The sequence below is a fragment of the Schistocerca cancellata genome, chromosome 7, assembly GCF_023864275.1.
Source record: "Schistocerca cancellata isolate TAMUIC-IGC-003103 chromosome 7, iqSchCanc2.1, whole genome shotgun sequence".
Taxonomy (NCBI): Eukaryota; Metazoa; Arthropoda; class Insecta; order Orthoptera; family Acrididae; genus Schistocerca; species Schistocerca cancellata.
Window position 1 is genome coordinate 407,235,778 of NC_064632.1, and position 25,136 is coordinate 407,260,913.

At 38.4% G+C, this 25,136-nt stretch overlaps 1 protein-coding gene across 1 annotated transcript in view; it reads right to left on the reverse strand.

Moving 5' to 3' along the window:
• LOC126092794 (putative neural-cadherin 2) overlaps positions 1-25,136 on the reverse strand; it is a 192,409-nt gene that overhangs the window by 21,183 nt on the left and 146,090 nt on the right. The window contains exons 13-14 of the mRNA XM_049908523.1: positions 1,932-2,100; positions 1,641-1,832 (exon numbers count right to left, since the gene is read on the reverse strand). Coding sequence (XP_049764480.1) covers positions 1,641-1,832; positions 1,932-2,100 — 361 coding nt within the window. The remainder of the gene's footprint in view (positions 1-1,640; positions 1,833-1,931; positions 2,101-25,136) is intronic.

The window sequence follows — 25,136 nt, forward strand, 5'->3', positions numbered from 1 at the left end:
TGAAATGAAATCATCCCCCCCTCTCCACAATATCCTTCCCCTACCAACCATAGTGCCCTTTTGTCATCCTCATAACCCTTGCAACATCTTTGTCCAACTCTACGACATTCTCAAACCACCTTCCCTACCTAAAGGTACCCACCTCTGTAACTGAGCCCACTACCAAACCTGCACCATGCATCCCCCCACAACTGTCTACTCCAGACCCACCACTGCCAAAACATAAAACAATTCAAGGCAGGGCCTCACATGAAACAATATGTCACTTATCAGCTGAAGTGATCACGGCATGGCATTCTGCATTGGCTTGACAACCAGCAAACTGGCTGAGAGCTTGAATGGGCACAGACAACTGTCCACTTGAGGGGTGCCCAATACCCAGCAGCAGAGCATGCCTTCCAGCACCTAACTCTAGGGACCTAAGTGCCCGACTTGCCACACAAACCATTTGGATCCTCCCAACTAACACCAGCCCCTCATAACTGCACAGATGGGAACTTGTGCTCCAACACACCTGGACTAAACCTACGTTAAACACTGCTCCTGTCTCCTCTTTGGTTCTTTACTCATTTGTTTTATTTCACACAGCTTTTCCCCCTCCACATTTGTGGAGGAGGGCGAGGAGGAGATTATTGTTTAATGAATTCATTAGAGATGGAGCACAAGTGCAGATTGTGTCAAGGATGGGAAAGAAATCAGTCGGGTCATTTCAAAGGAACCATCCTGGCATTTGCTTGGAGTGATTTATAAAAATCATGGAAAACCTAAATCTGGAAGGTTGACATTTCCCGAACGCGAGTCCAGTGAACTAACCACTGCGCCACCTCCCTCAGTACCACATGTGTGTGTCTAATACACATGGGGTGTCTGAAAAGTAATGTCTCTGAATTTTCTATGTGAAAACTCTTAAAGCTTTTTAAATAAAACAAACATTATCAACATTCTATTTCTTTAATCTTCATGTCCACATGTTTCCGCATAAAAAATTGGAGACATTATATTTCAGCTTGGCCTCGAAGATGTGTGTGTGTGTGTGTGTGTGTGTGTGTGTGTGTGTGTGTGTGTGTGTGTGTGTGTGTGTGTGCACTATACCTATATATTTCTCTTTCTTGTTTATCATTGTTTTGTTATATTGCTCTTCTTACTTAGTATTATCCATTTCACATAAACTTCCTAAATTATCAATCTCTCTTCTTTGTTCTGAAGCTGATGAAGAACTTATGATGCACTATCTTTCACTTACCTTCCACTTGTTACCTCATAACCTAGGTTGTCAGTGACTTGCATTCACTTTCTCTCTTTCCTCTTTTTCTCCCTCCCTTGTCTCTCCTCCATGATGATGGAATAAGTTTGCATAATGTACATTTTATTTATTTTTGTCAAGTTCTGAGAGCCTGTTGGCTGTACTGAGCTAAGGTAAGTACTGGCTGGCCCATCTGCTATCTTTTAACTGATTTGTTAACCATCTGTTTGTACTATAAACTATTATTTGTGAATCAGATTACAGCACAAAATCTCACTAGTGAATGTTCTAAGAAAGCTGGAATTAAACATAAGTTCAAAACAATGATCTATTTATTGAAATCTACATGGCATTTAAAACATATGGAAGTTAGTAGAAGTACACTAAACATACATACCTCTTCTTTATGAATCTGCAAAAGGCCATTTACTGTTTCATGTCTTTGATATCTTGAAGCAGCAACAGAAAAGAAAATGTCAAGTACAGGGGGCTGCCAGCTGTGCTGCTTTACACTGAAAATTTCTACATTTTTCTTTCCAGTGTTGAGTATTTCTGCAACGTAGCTTCTAAAACGTTCCACTCTGTTATCCTGAAATTAAAGTTGCACAGAAAGTGAAATATCTAACACAGGGCGAATAACGTAACATACCACTTTTTTGTAATCTTCTCCTGTAACTTTTTAACTTACAGTTTCATTCAATTCTCTTACAAAATCTTCATCTGATATTCCATGAAATCGTACTGATGCTGAATTAATTACTCTGTCATACAGAATAGTTTTAACTGTGACAGTCACACTTGCTGTCACATTGTTCTGCAAGTGCATGTGATCACATACTCTGAAATCCAGCTTATAGCTGAAAATTATTTCAACAGAATATAATAAATGCCACCAAACTCTACACAACTGCATCTCACATATTGTTTCACAGAACTATGTAGAACAATGTAAGGCTAAGAGATTTACTTTTCACACGTAATTTTACAGAAATATATAGAATATAAGGCTAAAAGACTTACATTCCATCAGGTGTATTGTGCTTCATTGTAATCATCCCAGTGTCTTCATCAATTTTGAATCTATGATGTTCGTATGTCCTCCAATAAAATGTTTTATCTCGTAAATCCCAGTCATCTGGATCTTGAACATATATTCTCCCAATATCTGTTTCTGGAGTTTGATCCTTTATATCAGTGTGGAAATACATTAACATGCACAAAAGTATACATGCAAATATATGATTATGTCACTAGTTAATGTTAAAAAGAATAATTTATAAATTGTTCAATCTATGACTGATATTCTGTTTTGAATATTTGTTTCACACAAAGATAAAATATTCATATGCAAGATATGGCTGCCTCTAACAACAGTAAAAACAGTTGTTCACCAAATTGCCTGGCTTCCTCAACAAGAAACATAAAATTGTTTGCAATAAAATGAAGCAACTCCAAGATTGTTACTTTAAGGCTGTATTTGAGAGCAGTACATGAACAACAATGCTGAGACGGATGTAGAATAAACAAAAAAAGCTCTTCAAAATAAAATGGCTTGAACATTCTAAAGTAGCTTAAAAGTTTTGCAAGATTTATAAATAAGTTTATAATAATAAGGGGGGGAAAAAATCCAACGACAACAATCTTTCTATTGACTTCTGCACATGTAGTACTTTATAATACAATAAATATACTTATTACATCAATCACCTGATTTATGAAATTTTTTGAACCTTCGTACATCTCTCCTGTAAAGATTTACTCACTATGGCTTACCATTATCTAGTCCCAAATGCCTCAAACATAGAATGATAGAAAATATGAAGCCAATGAAAAACTGAAAATATTCGACAGAAAGGAAGCTAATGCCGATCACAATAAAAGATGATTATTGCTGAAGTTTCTGAGTCATCCATTTTTGGCAATCACTGTCATAATCCACGGAGGTACTGCATTCACATAGTACCTTGAATAGGAACAATGTACAACAACTTTTGCTTATCTGGATTAAATTTCAGTGGACAATACACAAGCTCTTTATAATACCATATGGGACAATGAAATATCTGAAATATCAGGATGACCTCTTTAAATTATTAAGAAATCCTTTTTCATGATTAACTTATGCAAAGAGCACATTAACACTCAGAGCAACAGGAAATTAAATGGCTAGTAATGTAATATATACGAAATATTGTATTCATGATCTATGGAACAGGTATTAATGTAATGTAATATATTAATGTAATGTAATATCCCAGCATGCAGGATGCAGTTGGTCAGTTCCTCAGCAGCCTTGTCTCTCCCTTACTGAATACACAGGAGTTACAAAGACAGTGATACAGGTTCCATCCACAGTTATTACAATTCTTGTCAGCAGAAGTCAATGTCAATGTGCCACTTGTGATAATGTTTGATGTGATAATATTCCTTGTTACAACTTATTGCCATGCCTTCATTTCATATCTGCAGCATGCTCATTTTATTTCCTTCTTTGTGTTCTCACAGCTGTTACTCCAAGGGCTGTAGGTTATGACATCCCAAAAAAGAAGAACTAGTCTCTGGTGCAAATTTGATAAACTGATTGTTTATGATTAATGCTTTTGTTTTGTAACAGTCAATTTTAATTACTATGTAATTAAATAATAGTTGCAACACTTGTATTAATAATAATCTTAACATGTGAACAAGCTTTTAAAAGATTGCTGACTATTGTAAGGGTATAGATATTAGTACAGTTACTACATATTGAATCTTGCCATTACTCATATCTGCTGCACTAGAGCCCGTAGGTGGTACAGGAATGCCCCATAACTTAAGTGTAGGAGTATTTTGGTGCTTGCTGATTTGGTGCATGTCTGCTCATTGGAGGAAGTCTGCAAAATGAATCACTGGTGAGGGCAGAAAGTTTGTGGAACTTTAATAGTTGTTGATTCACATCAGTTTTGTATGAAATGAAACTGCCTATAGTGCTTTATGGTGAGCTGACTGTCACAGAAAAGCAATGGGTTACCTCAAGAGGAGTTGTGGAATTTTGGGAATGTTAATGAAATGTGAATGAACTTCACACATTATATGGATGTTTTCTATGAACTTAAAACATAATAAATACAATGTCTAGTAAAACTATTCTAATTTCAGCATACTTTTCTCATCATTTTTGTATGTTACTGTGGAGTAGTGAGAGTAGGAATTTGATAGGCACCTGTCACTCAGGAAGATGGTTTGAAACTTTATTATTGTGATACTTATATCGTGGGAGTAAAGCTATCTACTAACTGTCAAGATCAGGTCCAATACCAAACCAATATGACAGCAAACTAAAGAAGTCAGCATTCATGAATCACCATTACTCTAAAACCAGCATGGGGCTTTACACAATTCTTTTGGTGTGCTTCACATTAAGTCTATAATATTGTATAATTTTCAGCCTCATATTTTAAATACTTTGTATATATTTTTTGTTTTATCAGTAAAAATTGCCGTTGTTATCTTGTGTGTGTAAAGTAGTTGCATACAAGTACCTACTCAGTTAACAAAATATAATGAAACTTCCTGGCAGATTAAAACTGTGTGCCGGATCAAGACTTAAACTTGGGAATGTCATCAGGAGACTCATACTCATCATATCATATCATCGATGCCCACTCCTCATGTCTGTCAATCAGTGTTTCTGCCACTAGGTCCTGCAGTCCCCAGTTCAATTTCTAACGATTTAGAGATTTTCTCCATGCAGGGACTGGTTCTTTGCATTATCCTCATCATTTCAGCTCATCATCTTTACGTGCAAGTCACCAAAGTGGTGTCAAACAGAAGGAGTTGCACTAGGTGACTTACTACCCCAGATAGGTTCTCCTGACCAATGATGCCAAATGATCATTTCATTTTTAATATGGATAACTTCATTTGTCCAATATCATATACTTATTTACAAAAGTGGAAAAAAATCAACATACTATCAGCTTACATCTTTGCCATCTCTTCACTGATTTCTTTTTTGCTAACTATGGCTCTACAATCTATGCAAACAACAGAACCATTTGCGACTGTTTATTAAAGCTGCATTTGCTATTTTGGCTCTACAATCTGTACACACAAGGGATAAGTTTGTGGCTGATTACTGAAGTTGCTTTTGCTACAAGCAATTTGCGATGGAATCAGTTACGATCTTTCTCTCTCTATAACCAGAGCTACCAAAATATAAACCTGTTTAAAGATGGCACAGATTGGCTAATAGTATACTGATTTAATGGCACTCTTTTCCTATATATATTTTTTGTACATAGGACAAGTCGGCTATCTTTGATATAATATGATGGGTACAGATCATTACATACACAATAATGAGCTGAAACAGCCTAACAGAATGTTGGTTAATCTTTGGAATGCAATACGGTAGCAGTTTTGCACGGAATGGGTTGGCAAGACCTTGGTAGGCTTACAGAGATATGTGGCAACAAACAGCTACATACAGGTCATGCACTTCTGGTAAAGTATGGGCCAGTGATGTGTGGGTGAGGAGCTGACACCCAACAGTGTTTCAGATTCAGATCAGGCAAATCTTGTACCAAGGGCACTTGTGCCTACACCAGAATTGTACTCTGTCATTATACATGCCACAGATCACAACATATCTTGCTTTACAGAATGGGAAAACCTCCAAAATCCATTTTTTGTGATGAGGCATAGATGTCCAACACCTTGTGGCCTACTCATGCTTTCACCATCCTTCAACCAGTTTCCTTAAATGCTCACAACAGTAGCACATGAGCAGTTGAATAGTTTCATTGTCTCTCAGATGTTCATTTCCAAACACTGGACTGTAACAATTTGTCTTTTGTCAAAGGCATTTATCTCAGTGGATTTTTCCATTTGCAGTGTGCATTATCAATAAAATGATTCCCCATTCGTCTCTGCTCTGCTTATATACTTTTCCTAGTTACATTGTTCCCACAATGTAACTAGGTGGTATTCAGTCTCCTAGTGGACAGTGGTCATAATGTTTTGGGCTAATCAGTCACAAAAGACAGCAGATGGAGATGAATCTCAAATTTAAAAATGCAGCCTCAAACAAAGTTACAAAGTTAATTCAGTTCATATAATACATTGACTATCATAGGTATAATCAAAGTGTTAAAACAGCCATAGAATTAAAGTACAACCTTGGTCAAATATGTGCTTAACCATTATCAACTGGATTTGTCTAAACCTAAATTACTCATACTAGTGTACAGTTTTATTAAGCAAATCCAACTATGTAAGTTTCTAGCTCTCATATCATCCAAGTTTTCCCTTACCTGATATTTATAAACCAACACATTTTTATTTCCAGGTCCCATTTTGTTATCATTGATATCACCAATAACAATTCTCACAGTTGCTGTTCCAGAGAGCTGAGGGTGGCCAGCATCTGTCACTAGTATAGGTACAAAGTACTCTTTTTGTTCTTCTCGGTCAAAAGACCTCAATGATGATATAACAGCTGAGCCATGGCCATTCGGACCTTCTGTTGATGAAAACTACTTGAACTAGTGAAACAGATAAGTAACATTGTTACAAGTCACTTTAAAACTATAAACTTATTCAAGAAATGAGGATATTTTTCATTATACTGCCACAAATAATAATCACTTCCAGAAAGATTTCTCTCTCAATCGTGTGAGCATATCTCCACTTACAAAAGGCGGAACAGATAAACTAAATGTAACACATTTATTTCATATCTTTTATTTCCAGAACTAAAGCATGTGCACACATTTTAGGAGGGAAACTGAACCAATGCATTTGAAAAAAAAGGTCAGAGAAGGAATCCAGACATGCGTACAGCTACTTCTCCAAGTATTGCAGTGTCAAAGCAAATTACCAGTTTTGCAGTATAATACACCACTAAGACATTTTGGGGAAACCTGGACATACTAAGTAGCAAGAGATAAACCAGAACCTTCAATGCCAACACATGTTCATACAAAGCAGGCACACCTCACACACATGACTGCCATCTCTGGCAGCTCAGGCCAGCATTCCAGTCTGAACTGCTGGAGATGGCAGTCATGTGTATGTGAGCTATACCTGCTTGTTTGAATGTGTGTGCGCTTTCTTTTTTGAAGAAGACTTTCACAAAAAGCTACATGCGTAATAGTCTTTTCATTGTGCCTGTCTGCAACTTAACATGTCATCTTTATGGTGAGTAGTAATCTACCCTTTTCTTTATATTGTGGACACTCCAACCCTGGGTTTCCATTGTTTGAAACTGCATGTAGGGTTAAACATAGTCCCGAAGGATAGATGCTTACTTGTGTTAATTGATTGTGCCTTTCAGAATGAGATGATCACCCAAGGAACGCCACAATTTACATTTCCCATATTATAATGCCCCCTCCTTGTTTGCCTTCAGACGTTTCATGCCATACACACCAAGAGCCACCTGATGGACAATGAATGTGATTCATTGGAAAAGGCCACCAGTCACCATTCAGTGGATATTCAGCTGTCATACTGCCACGCAAATTCCATCCTTCAACACCAATGAACAGCAGTCGGCATGGATGCCTGAACCAGGTATCTGCTGTGAAGTACTACAGACAGCAACATTTACTATATGGTCATTGAGGAAACACTGTTGGTAGCCCCTAGGTTCATCTGTATGGTCAGTTGCATGTCTGCCAGTACCTATCTTTGCAGCTATCGTTCACCCCTGTCATCTATGGCCCCCTGGTGCACCGCAGTTGTCTTGGCACCAGTTGTAGATAGCCTTATTTTGTCACACACAGTATGCTTTAAGCATGGCAGCACATAAATAGTTTACAAACTTAGCCATTTTGAAATGCTTACATCCTCGGCCCAAAAGCCAACGATCATGCCCATTTGGACGTCAGATAAATCACTCCTTTTTCATATTATGACAACGACTGCATAATTTTCTACAGCCCCTCCTGTCAACAAACTTTATATATCCTCCACTGATAGTGCTGCCACCTGCTATCTGTGAAAGGTTATTGCATGCTGATGTTGAACAGAGATGGTGGTCACATTAATGTGACTTGATTGTGTAAATATATTAGCCAGTGAACCTACTCTCACAAAGCCTAATTTAAGAGCTTCAGATTACAAGCATCTCTTTCCTGAGATTTACCATGAGAAACTAGGGTCTAATTCAAGTATTTGCTCAGTACATAGTTTAAAACTTTCACAGTATTACATTCCTGCATTCTTTCTGTTATAGAATTAAAGATTCATTCTGGAAACAAACCATATGATTTTGAGCATGTAGATGCAAAAAATCTATTTCTTCAACTGACATTTCCACCTTTGGCAATCTACCAAGTGACATGATAGACTGGAGTTGCAGCACTTACATCATAAGCAAGTGACTGCGTGTGAGATCGCTCTCTAAGTTTTCATATATTTTTAGGTTTCAGATACATATTTTAACGGTTTTTGTGATAATATTTACTATATAAGTGACGTATTAGTGGTTTCTTCATTCACCTCTGCCTTTCTTGTGTTGTGACCTGATATTTGTGAGTGTTTCGTATCGAGCAACTTAACCTCTTGCCTGTGTTTACATTCCATGCTGACCAGTTGCAGCTGTAGCAGCACATCGAAAGCTAAGTACTAATTAATTGTTTGTGTATAGTGGTTTATTTAGGAACTTTAGTAGTCTTCAACCGGTGTTCTTGGTGTTTTCTGGTGAAATAATTTCAGAAGAACCTTTTGGGAACTGTTTTCAGCTTCGTTACTGTGTCATTAGACGTTTGATTCTATTTCTGTATTAGTCTTTTGTTATATTCACATTTGTTGTTTATTAATACTGTTAATAATAGTAGTTACTTCCCTTGTAGAGTAAGTTTGTGATTATTATAGTCAGGTTTTTAACATCTTCTTATTGTAGTAGCGGAACTTAGAAAAAGTAAAATTTTACCATGAGTGAGAAGTGTGGGCTTTGCCATACGTTCGTGAGTAGTGGATTGCGGTGTGAGACTTGTTCGAAGTATTTTCACGGGGGGAATGCAGTGGGGAAGCCAGAGGGCATTCTGGTGAGATCCTCTCCTGGAACTGCAGGTTATGTAGCAAGAGTAGGTTGATAGAGGAGCAGGAGTGTAAGATCTGTGCCCTTCAGGTGCAGTTGAAAAATGCACAGGAGGAGCTAGATAGGATGAGGAGGGAGAAGGGGGTTGGGGAATAGGAGCTGGCTGTTGGCAAGAGATCTGCTAGGAGAAGAAGATTTTCAGATAGTTTTACCATTGGTGTTTACAATAGATATGACCAACTGTCAGAGTTTAGTGGAGAGGAATCTCTAGTAGCTGTAGATGTAGGAAGTATGCAGCAGACCTCAGTAGTTACGGTGGCTAGGACAGTTGCAAAGTCGAAGAGGAAGAAGAAGGTTCTGCTGTTAGGTAGTTCTCATGGCAGAGGTGTAGGCCAGCAGTTGCAGGAAGTGCTGGGGAGTGAGTACCAGGTCACCAGCATTGTGAAGCCTAATGCAGGGTTGGCTCAGGTGACTGTTAACATAGGGGGGTTATGTAGGAATTTTACTATAGAGGATCAGGTAATGATTGTGGGTGGGGCTGGTAATGGTATTGATAGGGATGGGGAGCATAACATAGATGGTGACCTGGAAAAGATAGCCACTCAGACTGGCAACACGAATGTGCATTTCGTGGAATTGTTTCAGCGTCACGATCGGCCTCATCTTAATACAGCCGTCAGGCGTAATAACATGAGACTTGGGGGTGCGCTGATGACAGAAGGCATGGGTCACATTTCAGTGGTATCGGAGTCTATCAGCAGGACGGGTTTCACTAGACATGGCCTGCACCTCAACAGGTATGGGAATGGGAGGTTGGCAAAGCTTATAGGTGACAGCATAGGTGGGGTTGGTGGGATCACTCATGAGAAAATTCCTGCAGTAGTGGGTGTTAGAGCTGCACCTTTTTTAGATTGAAGTCAGCTGATAGGTATTCCTGCTTAAGGGAAGTCTCTCTAACAAGGGAATCACTTTTGACAAAGCTTAGGTATCCGAGTAATGAGGGAATTAGTATATTTCATCAAAATATACAAGGTATTAGAGATAAAGTTAGTGAACTGCTTATAGATGCTGACTCTGAAATTATTGGTATATCTGAACACTTCTTAAATAAGGAGATAATTCAGAGGCTTCCTTTACCAGGATACAGGTTGGCTGGCAGCTTTTCGAGGAGCTCTTTGCGGTGTGGGGGAGTAGCCATGTATGTGAAAAACGGCATCCCATTTGAGTCAACTGATGTTTCAAAGTACTGCACTGAAAAGGTGTTTGAATGTTGTGCAGGTGTGGTTAAATTTAATGGAGCTAAACTTCTAACTGTTGTTATTTATAGATCCCCAGACTCCGATTTCACAACATTTTTGCTAAAGCTAAAGGAGGTTCTTGGTTCACTTTATAGGAAATACAAAAAGTTAGTTATATGTGGTGACTTCAATATTAATTGTATAAGTGATTGTGCAAGGAAGCGGATGCTGGTAGACCTCTTTAATTCATATAATCTTATGCAAACCATATTCTTTCCAACGAGAGTGCAAGGGAACAGTAGAACAACCATAGACAACATTTTTGTTCATTCCTCATTACTAGAAGGGCATTCTGTTAGCAAAAAGGTGAATGGCCTTTCAGATCATGATGCACAAATTTTAACTTTAAAAGATTTTTGTGTTGCAACACGTGTTAAATATAGTCATCAGCTGTTCAGGAAAGCTGATCCAGTTGCTGTAGAGACCTTTGTAAACCTTATAAAGGAACAAGCGTGGCAAGATGTTTATAGCGCTGATACAGTAGACGATAAATATAATGCTTTTCTCAAGACTTTTCTCATGCTCTTTGAAAGTTGCTTTTCATTAGAACGTTTAAAACAGGGTACTAGCACAAACAGACAGCCTGGGTGGCTGACTAGAGGGATAAGAATATCTTGTAGAACAAAGTGGCAATTATATCAAAACGTTAGAAACAAAATGCAGCAGCCCATTACAAACAGTATTGTAAGGTGCTTAAAAATGTTATTAGGAAGGCAAAAAGTATGTGGTATGCAGATAGAATAGCTAAGTCTCAGGATAAAATTAAAACCATATGGTCAGTCGTAAAGGAAGTTGCTGGTCTGCAGAGACAGGTCGAGGATATAGAATCAGTGCGTAGTGGGAATGTCCGTGTTACTGATAAGTCGCATATATGTACAGTATTTAATAATTGCTTTCTGAATATAGCAGGTGAACTAAATAGAAACCTAGTCCCAACAGGGAATCATATAGCGCTCTTAGAAAAAAGTTTTCCGAGACTGTTACCTGAAATGCTCCTCCATGATACTGACAAGAGGGAGATTGAGTTAATAATTAAATCACTAAAGACCAAGAACTCTCATGGATATGACGGGGTATCTAGCAGAATACTGAAGTATTGTTCTATGTATGTTAGCCCAGTTCTCAGCCATATCTGTAACTTTTTCTTTAGGAGTGGTCGGTTTCCCGACCGATTAAAGTACTCGGTAGTGAAGCCACTTTATAAAAAGGAAGACATTGATAATGTTGACAATTTTAGACCTATTTCTATGCCATCGGTGTTTGCTAAAGTTATCGAGAAGGTTGTATATACAAGGTTACTGGAGCATTTAAATCCACATAATTTGCTGTCAAATGTTCAGTTTGGTTTTAGAAATGGTTTAACAACTGAAAATGCTATATTCTCTTTTCTCTGTGAGGTTTTGGACGGATTAAATAGATGGTTCCGAACGCTAGGTGTTTTCTTTGATTTAACGAAGGCTTTTGACTGTGTTGACCACAAAATATTACTGCAGAAGTTGGACCATTATGGAGTAAGGGGAGTAGCTTACAATTGTTCGCCTCTTACTTTAAGAACAGAAAGCAGAGGGTAATTCTCCGCAATATTGAGAGTGGTAGTGATGTTCAGTCCCAATGGGGCACTGTTAAGTGGGGCGTTCCCCAAGGGTCGGTGCTGGGGCCACTGCTGTTTCTTATTTATATAAATGATATGCCTTCTAGTATTACAGGTGATTCAAAAATATTTCTGTTTGCTGATGACACCAGCTTGATAGTGAAGGATCTTGTGTGTAATATTGAAACAGTAACAAATAATGTAGTTCATGAAATAAGTTCGTGGCTTGTGGAAAATAATTTGATGCTAAATCACAGTAAGACTCAGTTTTTACAGTTTCTAACTCACAATTAAACACGAACCGATATTTTGATCAGACAGAATAGGCATATTATAAGCGAGACGGAACAGTTCAAGTTCCTAGGCGTTCGGATAGATAGTAAGCTGTTGTGGAAAGCCCATGCCCAGAATCTTGTTCAGAAGCTAAATTCTGCTTTATTTACCATTAGAACAGTATCTGAAATAAGTGACACTTCAACACGAAAAGTAGTCTACTTTGCATATTTTCAGACGCTTATGTCATATGGTATTATTTTTTGGGGTAATTCTTCTGATTCAAAAAGGGTATTTTTGGCTCAAAAACGAGCTGTTCGAGCTATATGTGGTGTACGTTCAAGAACCTCTTGTCGACCACTATTCAAAAACCTGGGAATTCTGACATTGCCCTCACAGTATATATTTTCTTTAATGTCATTTGTTGTTAGCAATATTAGCCTATTCCCAAGAGTTAGCAGCTTTCACTCAGTTAATACTAGGCAGAAATCAAATCTGCATGTAGAATGCACTTCCTTGACTCTTGTGCAGAAAGGAGTGCAGTATTCTGCTGCATCCATTTTCAATAAGCTACCACAAGAACTCGAAAATCTTAGCAGTAGCCCAAACTCTTTTAAGTCTAAACTGAAGAGTTTCCTCATGGCTCACTCCTTCTATTCTGTCGAGGAGCTCCTGGAAGAGCTAAAAAATTAAGCAAATTCCAGTGTTACATTGTTGATTTTCTTCATTTAAACTTACAACTTGTCACCTGAATAGGTTTTTTTATATTTCATTTTATCTGTTTCTAATATCATGTTATAATTTCATGTATTGACTCGTTCCATGACCATGGAGACTTCTCCTTAATTTGGTCCCACGGAACAATAAATAAATAAATAAAATAAATAAATACATCCTTTTAAAACCAAGGCCTTGCCATTGCACAAGTGGTTGCAGACACACAAGGGCCAGAAATGATGTTTGGCAGCAAATATATGAATTTATGGTTAGAAACTTGATATGATGATACGTAGATGGTTCAGTAAGAGCTGGACAATAGCTATCAAAGGAAGTATCAAATTCTACGCTTTGTCCCACCTGAAATCATTATCTCTGATAATTAAATCCTTTGCCAAGTAAATTTCTATTTCTTCCTTTACCATCATGCCTCAGAACTAGGATGTTGATGGTAGAAATTTGACACTGTCATACAGAAGAGAGTGGCTAGTGTCAATGCAGTGCCCAACAACAACTTGTTTATTGACCTTTAAGAGACAGTGCATCTTCAGTATTCCATGCCGCTCTAAAGTTCTGTACACATTGTCTGCCTCCATGTATGAAATGTCATGCTTACAGGGCACTATCTAAACCCCAGCCTTGTGGACCATCACTTTATGAAAATTTCTGTCCTCCTAGCTCAAATTTTATCTGAAGTAACAAAAAAAAAAAAGTCACCTGGGACTAGATCAGGTGAGTAAGAAGAGTGGCCAAGCAGCTGACACTGAAATTCATGGATTTTCACCATGGCAACTGCTGAAATGTTATACGGCGCACTGTCTTAGTGAATTTTTTTTCTTCTGCAAATGTTGCCTCTTTTTAAATTTCTGCGTTCAGCTTGTCAAGTAATGTCACTTACTATGCTCCTATACTATTTCTTCCTTTTTCTCTAACATCGTTTGGTGAACTTGAGCAATGTTGTCAACAATGGTTACAGTTTTTGGCTGTCCCAAACGTTCATCATTACCCAAACTGGTACATATGTACACACATATCCAGTGATGAAAGGTCCTGCAGACCACATGCTGCTTCCACAGACTGCCTCCATTCCTTTCTGTTTGTGCTTGGTTCTTCCAGGTGGCTTCAATCCCCAGGGCTGGCAAGAACTTTACCAGGCCATCCATCCAGCACTGCCTTGGTTGCCCTATGGGGTGTTTGGCATTTGGTTTCCCCTCGAGTGCTTTCTTCATCTGTCTTTCTTCTAGCACATTAGCTACATGGCCTGCCAACTGGACTGTTTTGCTCTTCAGCTTCTCTAGGATTGTTGGTTGTTGGGTCAACAGGTAGATTTCCTCATTTCCCTCCTCCTTGTATGGCCACCTTTAAATTTAGCTGCCAAAAATTTCACAGTGCAGAGTCCCCATACATAGTATGCAACAGGTACTCAATTTGTGCAGGCCTATTACCTTTCAAAAACAAAAATATAGTAACATCTCTGTACTCAGTTTTCTCCATTTTCACAAAAACACTCATGCTGACTCCCTAAAACAACTGTCAAATAACTGCACATCCAAAATGTCTGAAATTTTGGTGAGCTACTATGCATGTTCAATCAGATTTCCCAACTTTTGTTGACAAGTGCTACCATCTTCATGTTGATATCGGAAACTTTTCAGACTACCCTCATACATGTCCATATGAGTTGGCCTGCAGTAAACTGCATTTCCCATACTGCCATCATCTATGCAATGAACCTAAACATTGAATAATGGAAGGCATCTTTCGTTTCCGACTTGCACTGTAAACTGAGTATTTCCATGAATGGAATTTAGTCACTTCAAAACTTGATGTAACTCACCCTCCCCATGGGGACCACTCTCTACAGATGTAATCATCAAATCTCCAAAATACAGGAGGTCTTAAACTAGTAGAGTCCAGGGCCTCTCTTTGAAATCTTTCATAAATAAGTCAGTCACCCATAGTGACAATGGCAGTGTGTTAATAAATTCATTATCAAATCTGAACATTTTTGAATAAAGCTATAACAATTTTATCAAAACGTTTGCCATTAAGAGATAAATATGTTGAAGGAGGACCCTTAGTGAGTAAGGATATCACATCATAACTGACTAATATGGCAGAACTGATCAGTGTCAGTGATTATGTTTACCACTACAGTTGACAGAATTGCGTATATAAAGAGGCTAAGTTGTTATTTGGTGAGCCAATGTTACTCACTATTGGTCAAATAGGAACATCATTCTTATGATTTTATGGAGTCCATTAGGCCTGAGAGGAATCAAACCTCTTGGTTTCAATCTTTTCACTCCCTCTGGAAAGAAAGCAGAGACATTCAGAAGTGCAGCAGTCTTTCTTATAATATGGTTGATAGAGTGTTCTGATATGTGCCATAACACAGTAAACTACATGGTGGTCCAGAAGGAAAACATACCGTTACAATTCTTGCACGAGGGAAGCTCATTTTATGTGTTCAAAGTGACCCTGATTAGCAGGCAAACAATGTCGATATCGCTGAACTGTTGGCTGAACTATGGCTGTTAGAGTTGCCAGTGTGATAGCAGCACAGAATGCCTTAATGGTTTCTCATAGCCTGCATTCAGTGATGCTGATGAACTTCATTTTTCAAGGTCTCCCCAAGGTAGAAATCAAGAGGTGTAAGGTCTGGGGACTGTGTTGGGTGCTCAACAGCTCCTCTTTGCCCAGGTAGATATTCATCCAAGCAGGCTCTGACATCTCTGTGGTAGTGAGGCGGAGTGCCATCATGTTGTAGGTACAATCTTTTATTTCCAAACACATCTCAGATGGCAAGTAAAACCAATGTTTTTGCAGCATACAGTGAGAATGGGCCAATCAAAGCACGCGATGACAGACAACACCACATATCAACACCTGGTAGATTAACATGTTTGTCCTTACCAACATGAGGATTTCCAAGAGACCAGTACATGCAGTTGTGGTTGTTTACAGTATCATTCAATTTGAATTGCACCTTGTCAGACCAGATAACCATCCCTACAAACTATTTATCTTTACAAACCATGCCTTCAAACCATTCGCAGTACTCCATCCTTTGATCCAGGTCATCCTTGTTCACACTGTGCACCAAACTTGGAATGTACACTTTCCACTCTGCACCCTGCAGAATTCATCATATGCTTGATTGCCTTACCGAGCTTTCATGGGCACCCTGTTTCACAGATTTTTGAGGTTACCTACTAAAATTTAGCAACATAGCAGTGCTGGAAGCCGGACTTGTTGACATTCTTGGTTGGCCAGACCTTTCCTTATGAACGTCCTTAATAGTAATGTCAGTTTCAAATTTATCCTGAATATGATAAATTGTTGTATGTGTTCTGTACACATTACACCACTGCTGTTGTACTTCTGTCATGTTTTCGTACTTCCAGTACCACCTCAACATAGCTTTGCATTCCTCAAACAACAATCTTAACTTCATTCTTTGCTGAACTATAATTTTCTGGAAAACACATGCCAAGATCTGTTGAGAGAACAATGGACTCTGCTACCACGCAAAGATGCAATGGTATGTCATTTGGGTCAAAAGATATTAACTACCAAAGAGTGTCTGGACCTCTCTGTATACATATTATTATGATACTTGTCAACAGAAACTGAACAGTTGTATTAACTTTGTCTGCTGAAGAACCAACATCTGCCCTCATGAATTTTATACAGTGCAGCTCACTCCATTACAGGTATATTACTCCTTTGTGGGCAAGATTTCATAATATCCCAGAAACTTTCAAATCTTATTTCTCATGTTGAGCCTGTAGAAAGTGGCTGAATTTGTCAAATATAGGCATTAGCAGAACTTTTGTTGTAAGTACCAAGTTCAATCCTTTAATTAAAACCATCACTTCAGCATCACCCAGATCTCTACCATTTATATTAATCATGGAGCATCAACTAATAGTTTTTTGCTGCAAATAAGGCTCAAGTCAGCTAAACATTGGCTGAGTGTGACCACTTCATGAACCCAGTTCTATGAGCTGTTGGATACTTCCACGGAGGTCTTCAGGTGGTAGCAATATTGTTTTTCAGAAACCAGATCCAAATTCTGTTATTGCCAAATGCAGTAGTGCACTGCATTGACGCTAGCCATTCTATAGTGTATGACAATGTCAAAATTATAGTATCAGCCTGTAGTGCTTCGAGAGTTTCCGTGTAAATTCTAGAACCACTTGGCCTTCCTCCATCTCAAACCCATGATATTTTAAATACAAGTGTGACAGAGACGACTCTGACCTACCGCGCATTGCATGTTCATGTGTGCAGGTCTAAAAACAGTCACGAGCTAAATGTGGACGCGGCGGCCGAACAGCAGCCAACAAGTACCTGCTGTATGATCCGTAGATTCAGTGTATGTGCAGAGAAGGGCCTGTGCTATTCTTTGCTGGTTTAGTGACTGTGATGATTGTTAAGGACAAATGAAGAAATGAGATTAGACTTTTAAGTAATTCATGTGTTTGACTTGCTAGAAGCAACACATGTACATAAATTATGTGGTTGTTAAACCAACGCTATTGTAAATGTATTTAGTCGAGTCTAATGTGAGACGAATCAGTTGACTTGCAAACTTTCGAATATTTATGTGAGAAATGGTGAATTTGTTCTTTGTGGAAGTTGAAATATACAAAGACTAAACTAAAAGTATTCTGCGAATATCCACTTATTTAAAGAGTAGAGAGAGAGGGAGAGAGAGAGAGCTTTATTCTTCGGAGAAGAAGTTTTTGGTGATCGACGTGGCCGACTATCCAGAGAAGTAGATCAGCTGTGCATACCAAGTACATCAACTGATGTGAGAGGAGTGTGAAGTTGGCAAACCAGCTCCACTTCACTTCTTGTTGTCTAAAGCATTAAAAGCCCCATCATTCCAGAGCTTGGTGCTGGAGGGAATAGTGGAAATTTGTCTGACAAAGGATGTAATTAACATAGATAGTGGTTACAGCCTGGAAAAAAACATGGTATCCTGCACTTTTTTGATCAACTCACAAAAATGTCACTACACTGCAGCTTGTATTGCTGTGTTAATATCCAAACAAGGATCGAGCAACTAACAGCAGATAAAGTTCATACAATGTTCTCTGCCACTGAATGGCTCACTCAGAAGAGGTGAAAGGTATACAGCCAAATTATCATCTGAAGAAATGTTTATGCCACTTATATGGTATTGTCACAGTACAAAGTGAAAGCAACACACAGGATGACAACCTGCATGATACTCTCATTTCACACACTAATATATCATGTTGTTGTTGTTGTGGTCTTCAGTCCTGAGACTGGTTTGATGCAGCTCTCCATGCTACTCTATCCTGTGCAAGCTTCTTCATCTCCCAGTACCTACTGCAACCTACATCCTTCTGAATCTGCTTAGTGTATTCATCTCTTGGTCTCCCTCTACGATTTTTACCCTCCACGCTGCCCTTCAATACTAAATTGGTGATCCCTTGATGCCTCAGAACATGTCCTACCAACTGATTCCTTCTTTTGGTCAAGTTGTGCCACAAACTTCTCTTCTCCCCAATCCTATTCAATACTTCCTCATTAGTTATGTGATCTACCCATCCAATCTTCAGCATTCTTCTGTAGCACCACATTTCAAAAGCTTCTATTGTCTTCTCGTCCACACTATTTATCATCCATGTTTCACTTCCATACATGGCTACACTCCATACAAATACTTTTAGAAACGACTTCCTGACACTTAAATCTATCCTCGATGTTAACAAATTTCTCTTCTTCAGAAACGCTTTCCTTGCCATTGCCAGTCTACATTTTATATCCTCTCTACTTTGACCATCATCAGTTATTTTGCTCCCCAAATAACAAAACTCCTTTACTACTTTCAGTGTCTCATTTCCTAATCTAATTCCCTCAGCATCACTCGACTTAATTCGACTACATTCCATTATCCTCATTTTGCTTTTGTTGATGTTCATCTTATACCCTCCTTTCAAGACACTGTCCATTCCGTTCAACTGCTCTTCCAAGTTCTTTGCTGTCTCTGACAGAATTACAATGTCATCAGCGAACTTCAAAGTTTTTATTTCTTCTCCCTGGATTTTAATACCTACTCCATATTTTTCTTTTGTTTCCTTCACTGCTTGCTCAATATACAGATTGAATAACATCGGGGAGAGACTAAAACCCTGTCTCACTCCCTTCCCAACCACTGCTTCCCTTTCATGTCCCTCGACTCTTATAACTGCCATCTGGTTTCTGTACAAATTGTAAATAGCCTTTCGCTCCCTGTGTTTTACCCCTGCCACCTTCAGAATTTGAAAGAGAGTATTCCAGTCAACATTGTCAAAAGCTTTCTCTAAGTCTACAAATGCTAGAAACGTAGGTTTACCCTTCCTTAATCTAGCTTCTAAGATAAGTCGTAGGGTCAGTATTGCCTCACGTGTCCCAACATTTCTATGGAATCCAAACTGATCTTCCCCGAGATCGGCTTCTACCAGTTTTTCCATTCGTCTGTAAAGAATTCGCGTAAGTATTTTGCAGCTGTGACTTATTAAACTGATAGTTTGGTAATTTTCACATCTGTCAACACTTGCTTTCTTTGGAATTGGAATTATTATATTCTTCTTGAAGTCTGAGGGAATTTCGCCTGTCTCATACATCTTGCTCACCAAATGGTAGAGTTTTGTCAGGACTGGCTCTCCTAAGGCTGTCAGTAGTTCCAATGGAATGTTGTCTACTCCGGGGGCCTTGTTTCGACTCAGGTTTATCAGTGCTCTGTCAAACTCTTCACGCAGTATCGTATCTCCCATTTCGTCTTCATCTACATCCTCTTCCATTACCATGATATTGTCCTCAAGTACATTGCCCTTGTATAGACCCTTTATATACTCCTTCCACCTTTCTGCTTTCCCTTCTTTGCTTAGAACTGAGTTTCCATCTGAGCTCTTGATATTCATACAAGTGGTCTTTTCTCCAGAGGTCTCTTTAATTTTCCTGTAGGCAGTATCAATCTTACCCCTAGTGAGATAAGCCTCTACATCCTTACATTTGTCCTCTAGCCATCCCTGCTTGGCCATTTTGCACTTCCTGTCGATCTCATTTTTGGGATGTTTGTATTCCTCTTTGCCTGCTTCATTTACTGCATTTTTATATTTTCTCCTTTCATCAATTAAATTCAATATTTCTTCCGTTACCCAAGGATTTCTACTAGCCCTCGTCTTTTTACCTATTTGATCCTCTGCTGCCTTCACTACTTCATCCCTCAAAGCTACCCGTTCTTCTTCTACTGTATTTCTTTCCCCCATTCCTGTCAATTGTTCCCTTATGCTCTCCCTGAAACTCTGTACAACCTCTGGTTCTTCCAGTTCATAGGTCCCATCTCCTTAAATTCCCACCTTTTTACAGTTTCTTCAGTTTTAATCTACAGGTCATAACCAATAGATTGTGGTCAGAGTCCACATCTGCCCCTGGAAATGTCTTACAATTTAAAACCTGGTTCCTAAATCTCTGTCTTACCATTATATAATCTATCTGAAACCTGTCAGTATCTCTAGGCTTCTTCCATGTATGCAGGCTTCTCTTATGATTCTTGAACCAAGTGTTAGCTATGATTAAGTTGTGCTCTGTGCAAAATTCTACCAGACGGCTTCCTCTTTCATTTCTTAGCCCCAATCCATATTCACCTACTACGTTTCCTTCTCTCCCTTTTCCTACTACCGAATTCCAGTCACCCATGACTATTAAATTTTCGTCATCCTTCACTATCTGAATAATTTCTTTTATTTCATCATACATTTCTTCAATTTCTTCGTCATCCGCAGAGCTAGTTGGCATATAAACTTGTACTACTGTAGTACGTGTGGGCTTCGCATCTATCTTGGCCACAATAATGCGTTCAGTATGCTGTTTGTAGTAGCTTACCCACATTCCTATTTTCCTATTCATTATTAAACCTACTCCTGCATTACCCCTATTTGACTTTGTGTTTATAACCCTGTAGTCACGTGACCAGAAGTCTTGTTCCTCCTGCCACCGAACTTCACTAATTCCCACTATATCTAACTTTAACCTATCCATTTCCCTTTTTAAATTTTCTAACCTACCTGCCCGATTAAGGGATCTGACATTCGACGCTCTGATCCTTAGAACGCCAGTTTTCTTTCTCCTGATAACGACATCCTCTTGAGTAGTCCCCTCCCGGAGATCTGAATGGGGGACTATTTTACCTCCGGAATATTTTACCCAAGAGGATGCCATCATCATTTAATCATACAGTAAAGCTGCATGCCCTCGGGAAAAATTACGGCCGTAGTTTCCCCTTGCTTTCAGCCGTTCGCAGTACCAGCACAGCAAGGCCATTTTGGTTATTGTTACAAGGCCAGATCCGTCAATCATCCAGACTGTTGCCCCTGCAACTACTGAAAAGGCTGCTGCCCCTCTTCAGGAACCAAGCGTTTGTCTGGCCTCTCAACAGATACCCTCCGTTGTGGTTGCACCTACGGTACGGCTATCTGTATCGCTGAGGCGCGCAAGCCTCCCAACCAACGGCAAGGTCCATGGTTCGTGGGGGGAGGTAATATATATCATATAACTGGCATTAACATATCATATAACTGGCATTAACATGGTGTTCCTACATGGTCAAATAATGAATATGATATTCTTGACATGTTGTACAACATGCAATGTAACTGATTTGGAACAGACAATAATGCATCACTTGAAAATGGATATAAAGTCAAAATTCAAATATTGTATCCTGAAGGAAATAAAATAACAGCCAAATGGCAACAGTATTATCATTTACACAACACAAACTCAATTATCGCAACACACATCCTTGCAGTAAATTAGTGCCCCATTTATCTTACAATACAGGAGTTATGGTATGTACTCTGCAACACATCTAAAGCACCACACAAAGCTAATGGAAAGTTATAAAAGATGAGTTCAAGGTATGAAGATCTGGCTCAATTCTGTCCGAGTTTTGTTGAATAGAATTTAGGTCAGGCGATTTGGCTGTTGACACAAGCATTCTCATATCAGTGAACTGTTTCTCAAATCATTCTGATACAGTTTGAGAGTGGTTTAATACGACATCCTCTTTACAGTGCAGGTTACCAGAAGGGTACTCTAAACAAACAAACTGATGAAGATGTTTGGGTAGTAGGTTCCTACACAATTAGGTGCCGAGAGGTAACGGAATACATATCAGGTAGGCTACCCAATTTTGTCCCATGTTAAAGTTATCCACTGACATACCTCCATCACTTTTGGAGCAGTACTCTGATGGCAAATGTGATGTGTTGCCCCAAATATGTTTTTAACATATGTGAACCACAGGATTAGCTTTTACCAACATGTACTGCAACACATTAATGCAGGTGATCTTATTATCAACAGGATGTTTAGCCATAATACTCTGTCCTTCGTTTTCACTGATGTGTCTGAACAATAGTTCACTATCAACATGCGAAAACACACAGTGAAGTACTTCGTCTGCTTCAAGAAGGTGTTACTAATTTGTCGCATTTAGTGACACTACTGGAACTGAATTAACAAACCGTAATTTATTGAGACTAAATGTTAAAATCAGTTTGCATTTGTACATATCGGCAAGGTCAAGATGTTGGCACAAACTCAATTTCAGTGTATGCTAAATGCTGTTCTACTAGGAAATGTTTGCCTTTGACATGTAAAATTCAGTTCTAAAAATTTCAGTGGTTTCAATCTGTATGGAACATCATTTCTCTCTCACCATCTACCTGGGCAAGAAATATATTTAAATACTATAAAGATGTTTGAGCTGCATTGTAACTTGTTTGTTTCAAGCACTTTTTCCTATAAACAGATGGTAGGATAAATTATTGTTTGAAGATAGTAACACGTTTCCAAGAAATAAGGTTTCTGCAAACATTCTTTTGGCTATCAGATTTTGCTTTGCTTTCTGGTCATCATAATGCTAACTGTGTTTCATCTCGTTTAATATCATTTCTGACAGTAATACATTTTGAAGCTGAAGAGTTGAAATATGATTTATGACATTTATTTGGAAGTCAGTATGTTGTCTGAAATATTGTAAGCTCTCTATCCTGAGACTGATCCATTCTGAACATGTCCATAAATTTGATCTACAAAAGGGTGATGAAATACTTGACCATTATTTTTTAACTATGGAAAGGAATATTACTGAAAGTATGGAGCATATGATTTAGGAGTGCAGTGGAACAAGGGTTATCTCAATTAGGGTTAGTTTTGAGTAAAAAGGAGTTTTGCTAAATTACACTTTCAGCAGATATGCAAGTTTTACAACATATCTTTTCGGCACAGCATTACAATCTACCTGAAAATGTTTAGGCAGCTGTATGAATTAAGTATTTGTGCTTTATTGTTACCTTCCAAAGTAATCATGCACAAATGGACAAGTGTTGTATCATGTGAGGATTTATTGATTGGAATGCCTTTCTTGCTGCTGCAATTCTTTGATTACAGCACACAGTGAAAACACATTAAATAAAGACAGTACGTACAAGGCAGATCAGAAAACTTGTACATCTCTTAAACAGGGATTACTAGTTCTGAAAGGATTAAGCTGCCAACTTCAGATCCACAGAGTGTAGGTTATGAAATCACACTGTACAAAAAACCACATATTTGTTGTAGTACCACAGTAATGGATGTATAATAAAAGACAGGAGAGCATTACAAAATATAGCTGTGTTTTCATGCCAAGATAGAGTCTTACAAGTGTGGCACATCAAGAAGTGCTGCATGTGTCTGGGTTGGCTGAGTTTGTTGCCAGCACTCACACTTATATGACTCTATCTTGCCAAGAAAATGCAGCTGTATTTTTTAATGTTCTACTCTCTTTTTATTATGAGTAATCTACTCTGTGGATCTGAAGATGCCAGCTTAGTCCTGTCAAATCCAGAGTTCATACATATGATCAAGGCAGTAAAAAAAAAAAAATAGTATCAGACACTTTCTTTACATTGAATTAATTGATCACTCTCCAGCCAACAATGTCAGGTAATTATTGTATTCTTTTGCTGCCATTTTAGGAAACAGACTATGAAGTATTCAACTGATAACAGTTAATGGTGGATCACAGGCTGTATGATTTATTGTTAAAAGTTTTACTTGTCTCAAACCAATTCTAACTATGCTTTGATTTAGTAACATCCCATGTGCCACAGTACACAATTAACTGCTTCCCACTGAAACTTCTGATTTGATGAAAATGTGGTGCAAATAATTAGACTAGGCACAATATTGATTATCTACAAATAAATATGTCTAAAACATGACTACATCTAATGTGAGCAGCCAACCGAGCACTTGACTTATTGCACCAAGTGAACCTCACATGACAGCAACAATAATAAAGCAAGAAGCACTTTCAGTACGAAAAGATTAATTTTTGACTGCTGAACATGGCTTAACCAGTTGTAGCTGCATTAATATACTTAGTTTATGGTAATGCTAGACAAAAAATCTTGGGCAAAATGTCAAAGAAGACCAAAATTTACAGCATGAGAGGATACAGCATCTTTCTGCCTCTGCTTTGAGACTTCTTCTGAAAATCAGATACACAGGTGCATCATGAACATAATGTCACCATATTTTAGCATTTTAATGGAATGCCATGATGGTATTTCACTGAAAAGATAATAACATGTGGCACAGGATATTTTCCTCTTTTCTTTTTGTGGGTTACTTTTTCTAAAATTTTGTCACTAATAGAAAACTTCACATACAGTGCACAGTGACAGCTGTAAAATCATCCTACTTCATTAACTTCCCATTACTTACTGGCACTGATCAAAATTTAATTTTGAGTAGGAAAAGTCTTTCAAAATTCTCAGTCCTCATTTCTTTGACTTATGCATTCTCAGCACTTTTCATAAGTTCAGTGTATTATTTTGATGACTACATGACTTGTAGTCTGTTTTCTGTTATAGCAATATCTGTCTCTTATGGGTGTAATAGATGTGCAGGCACATG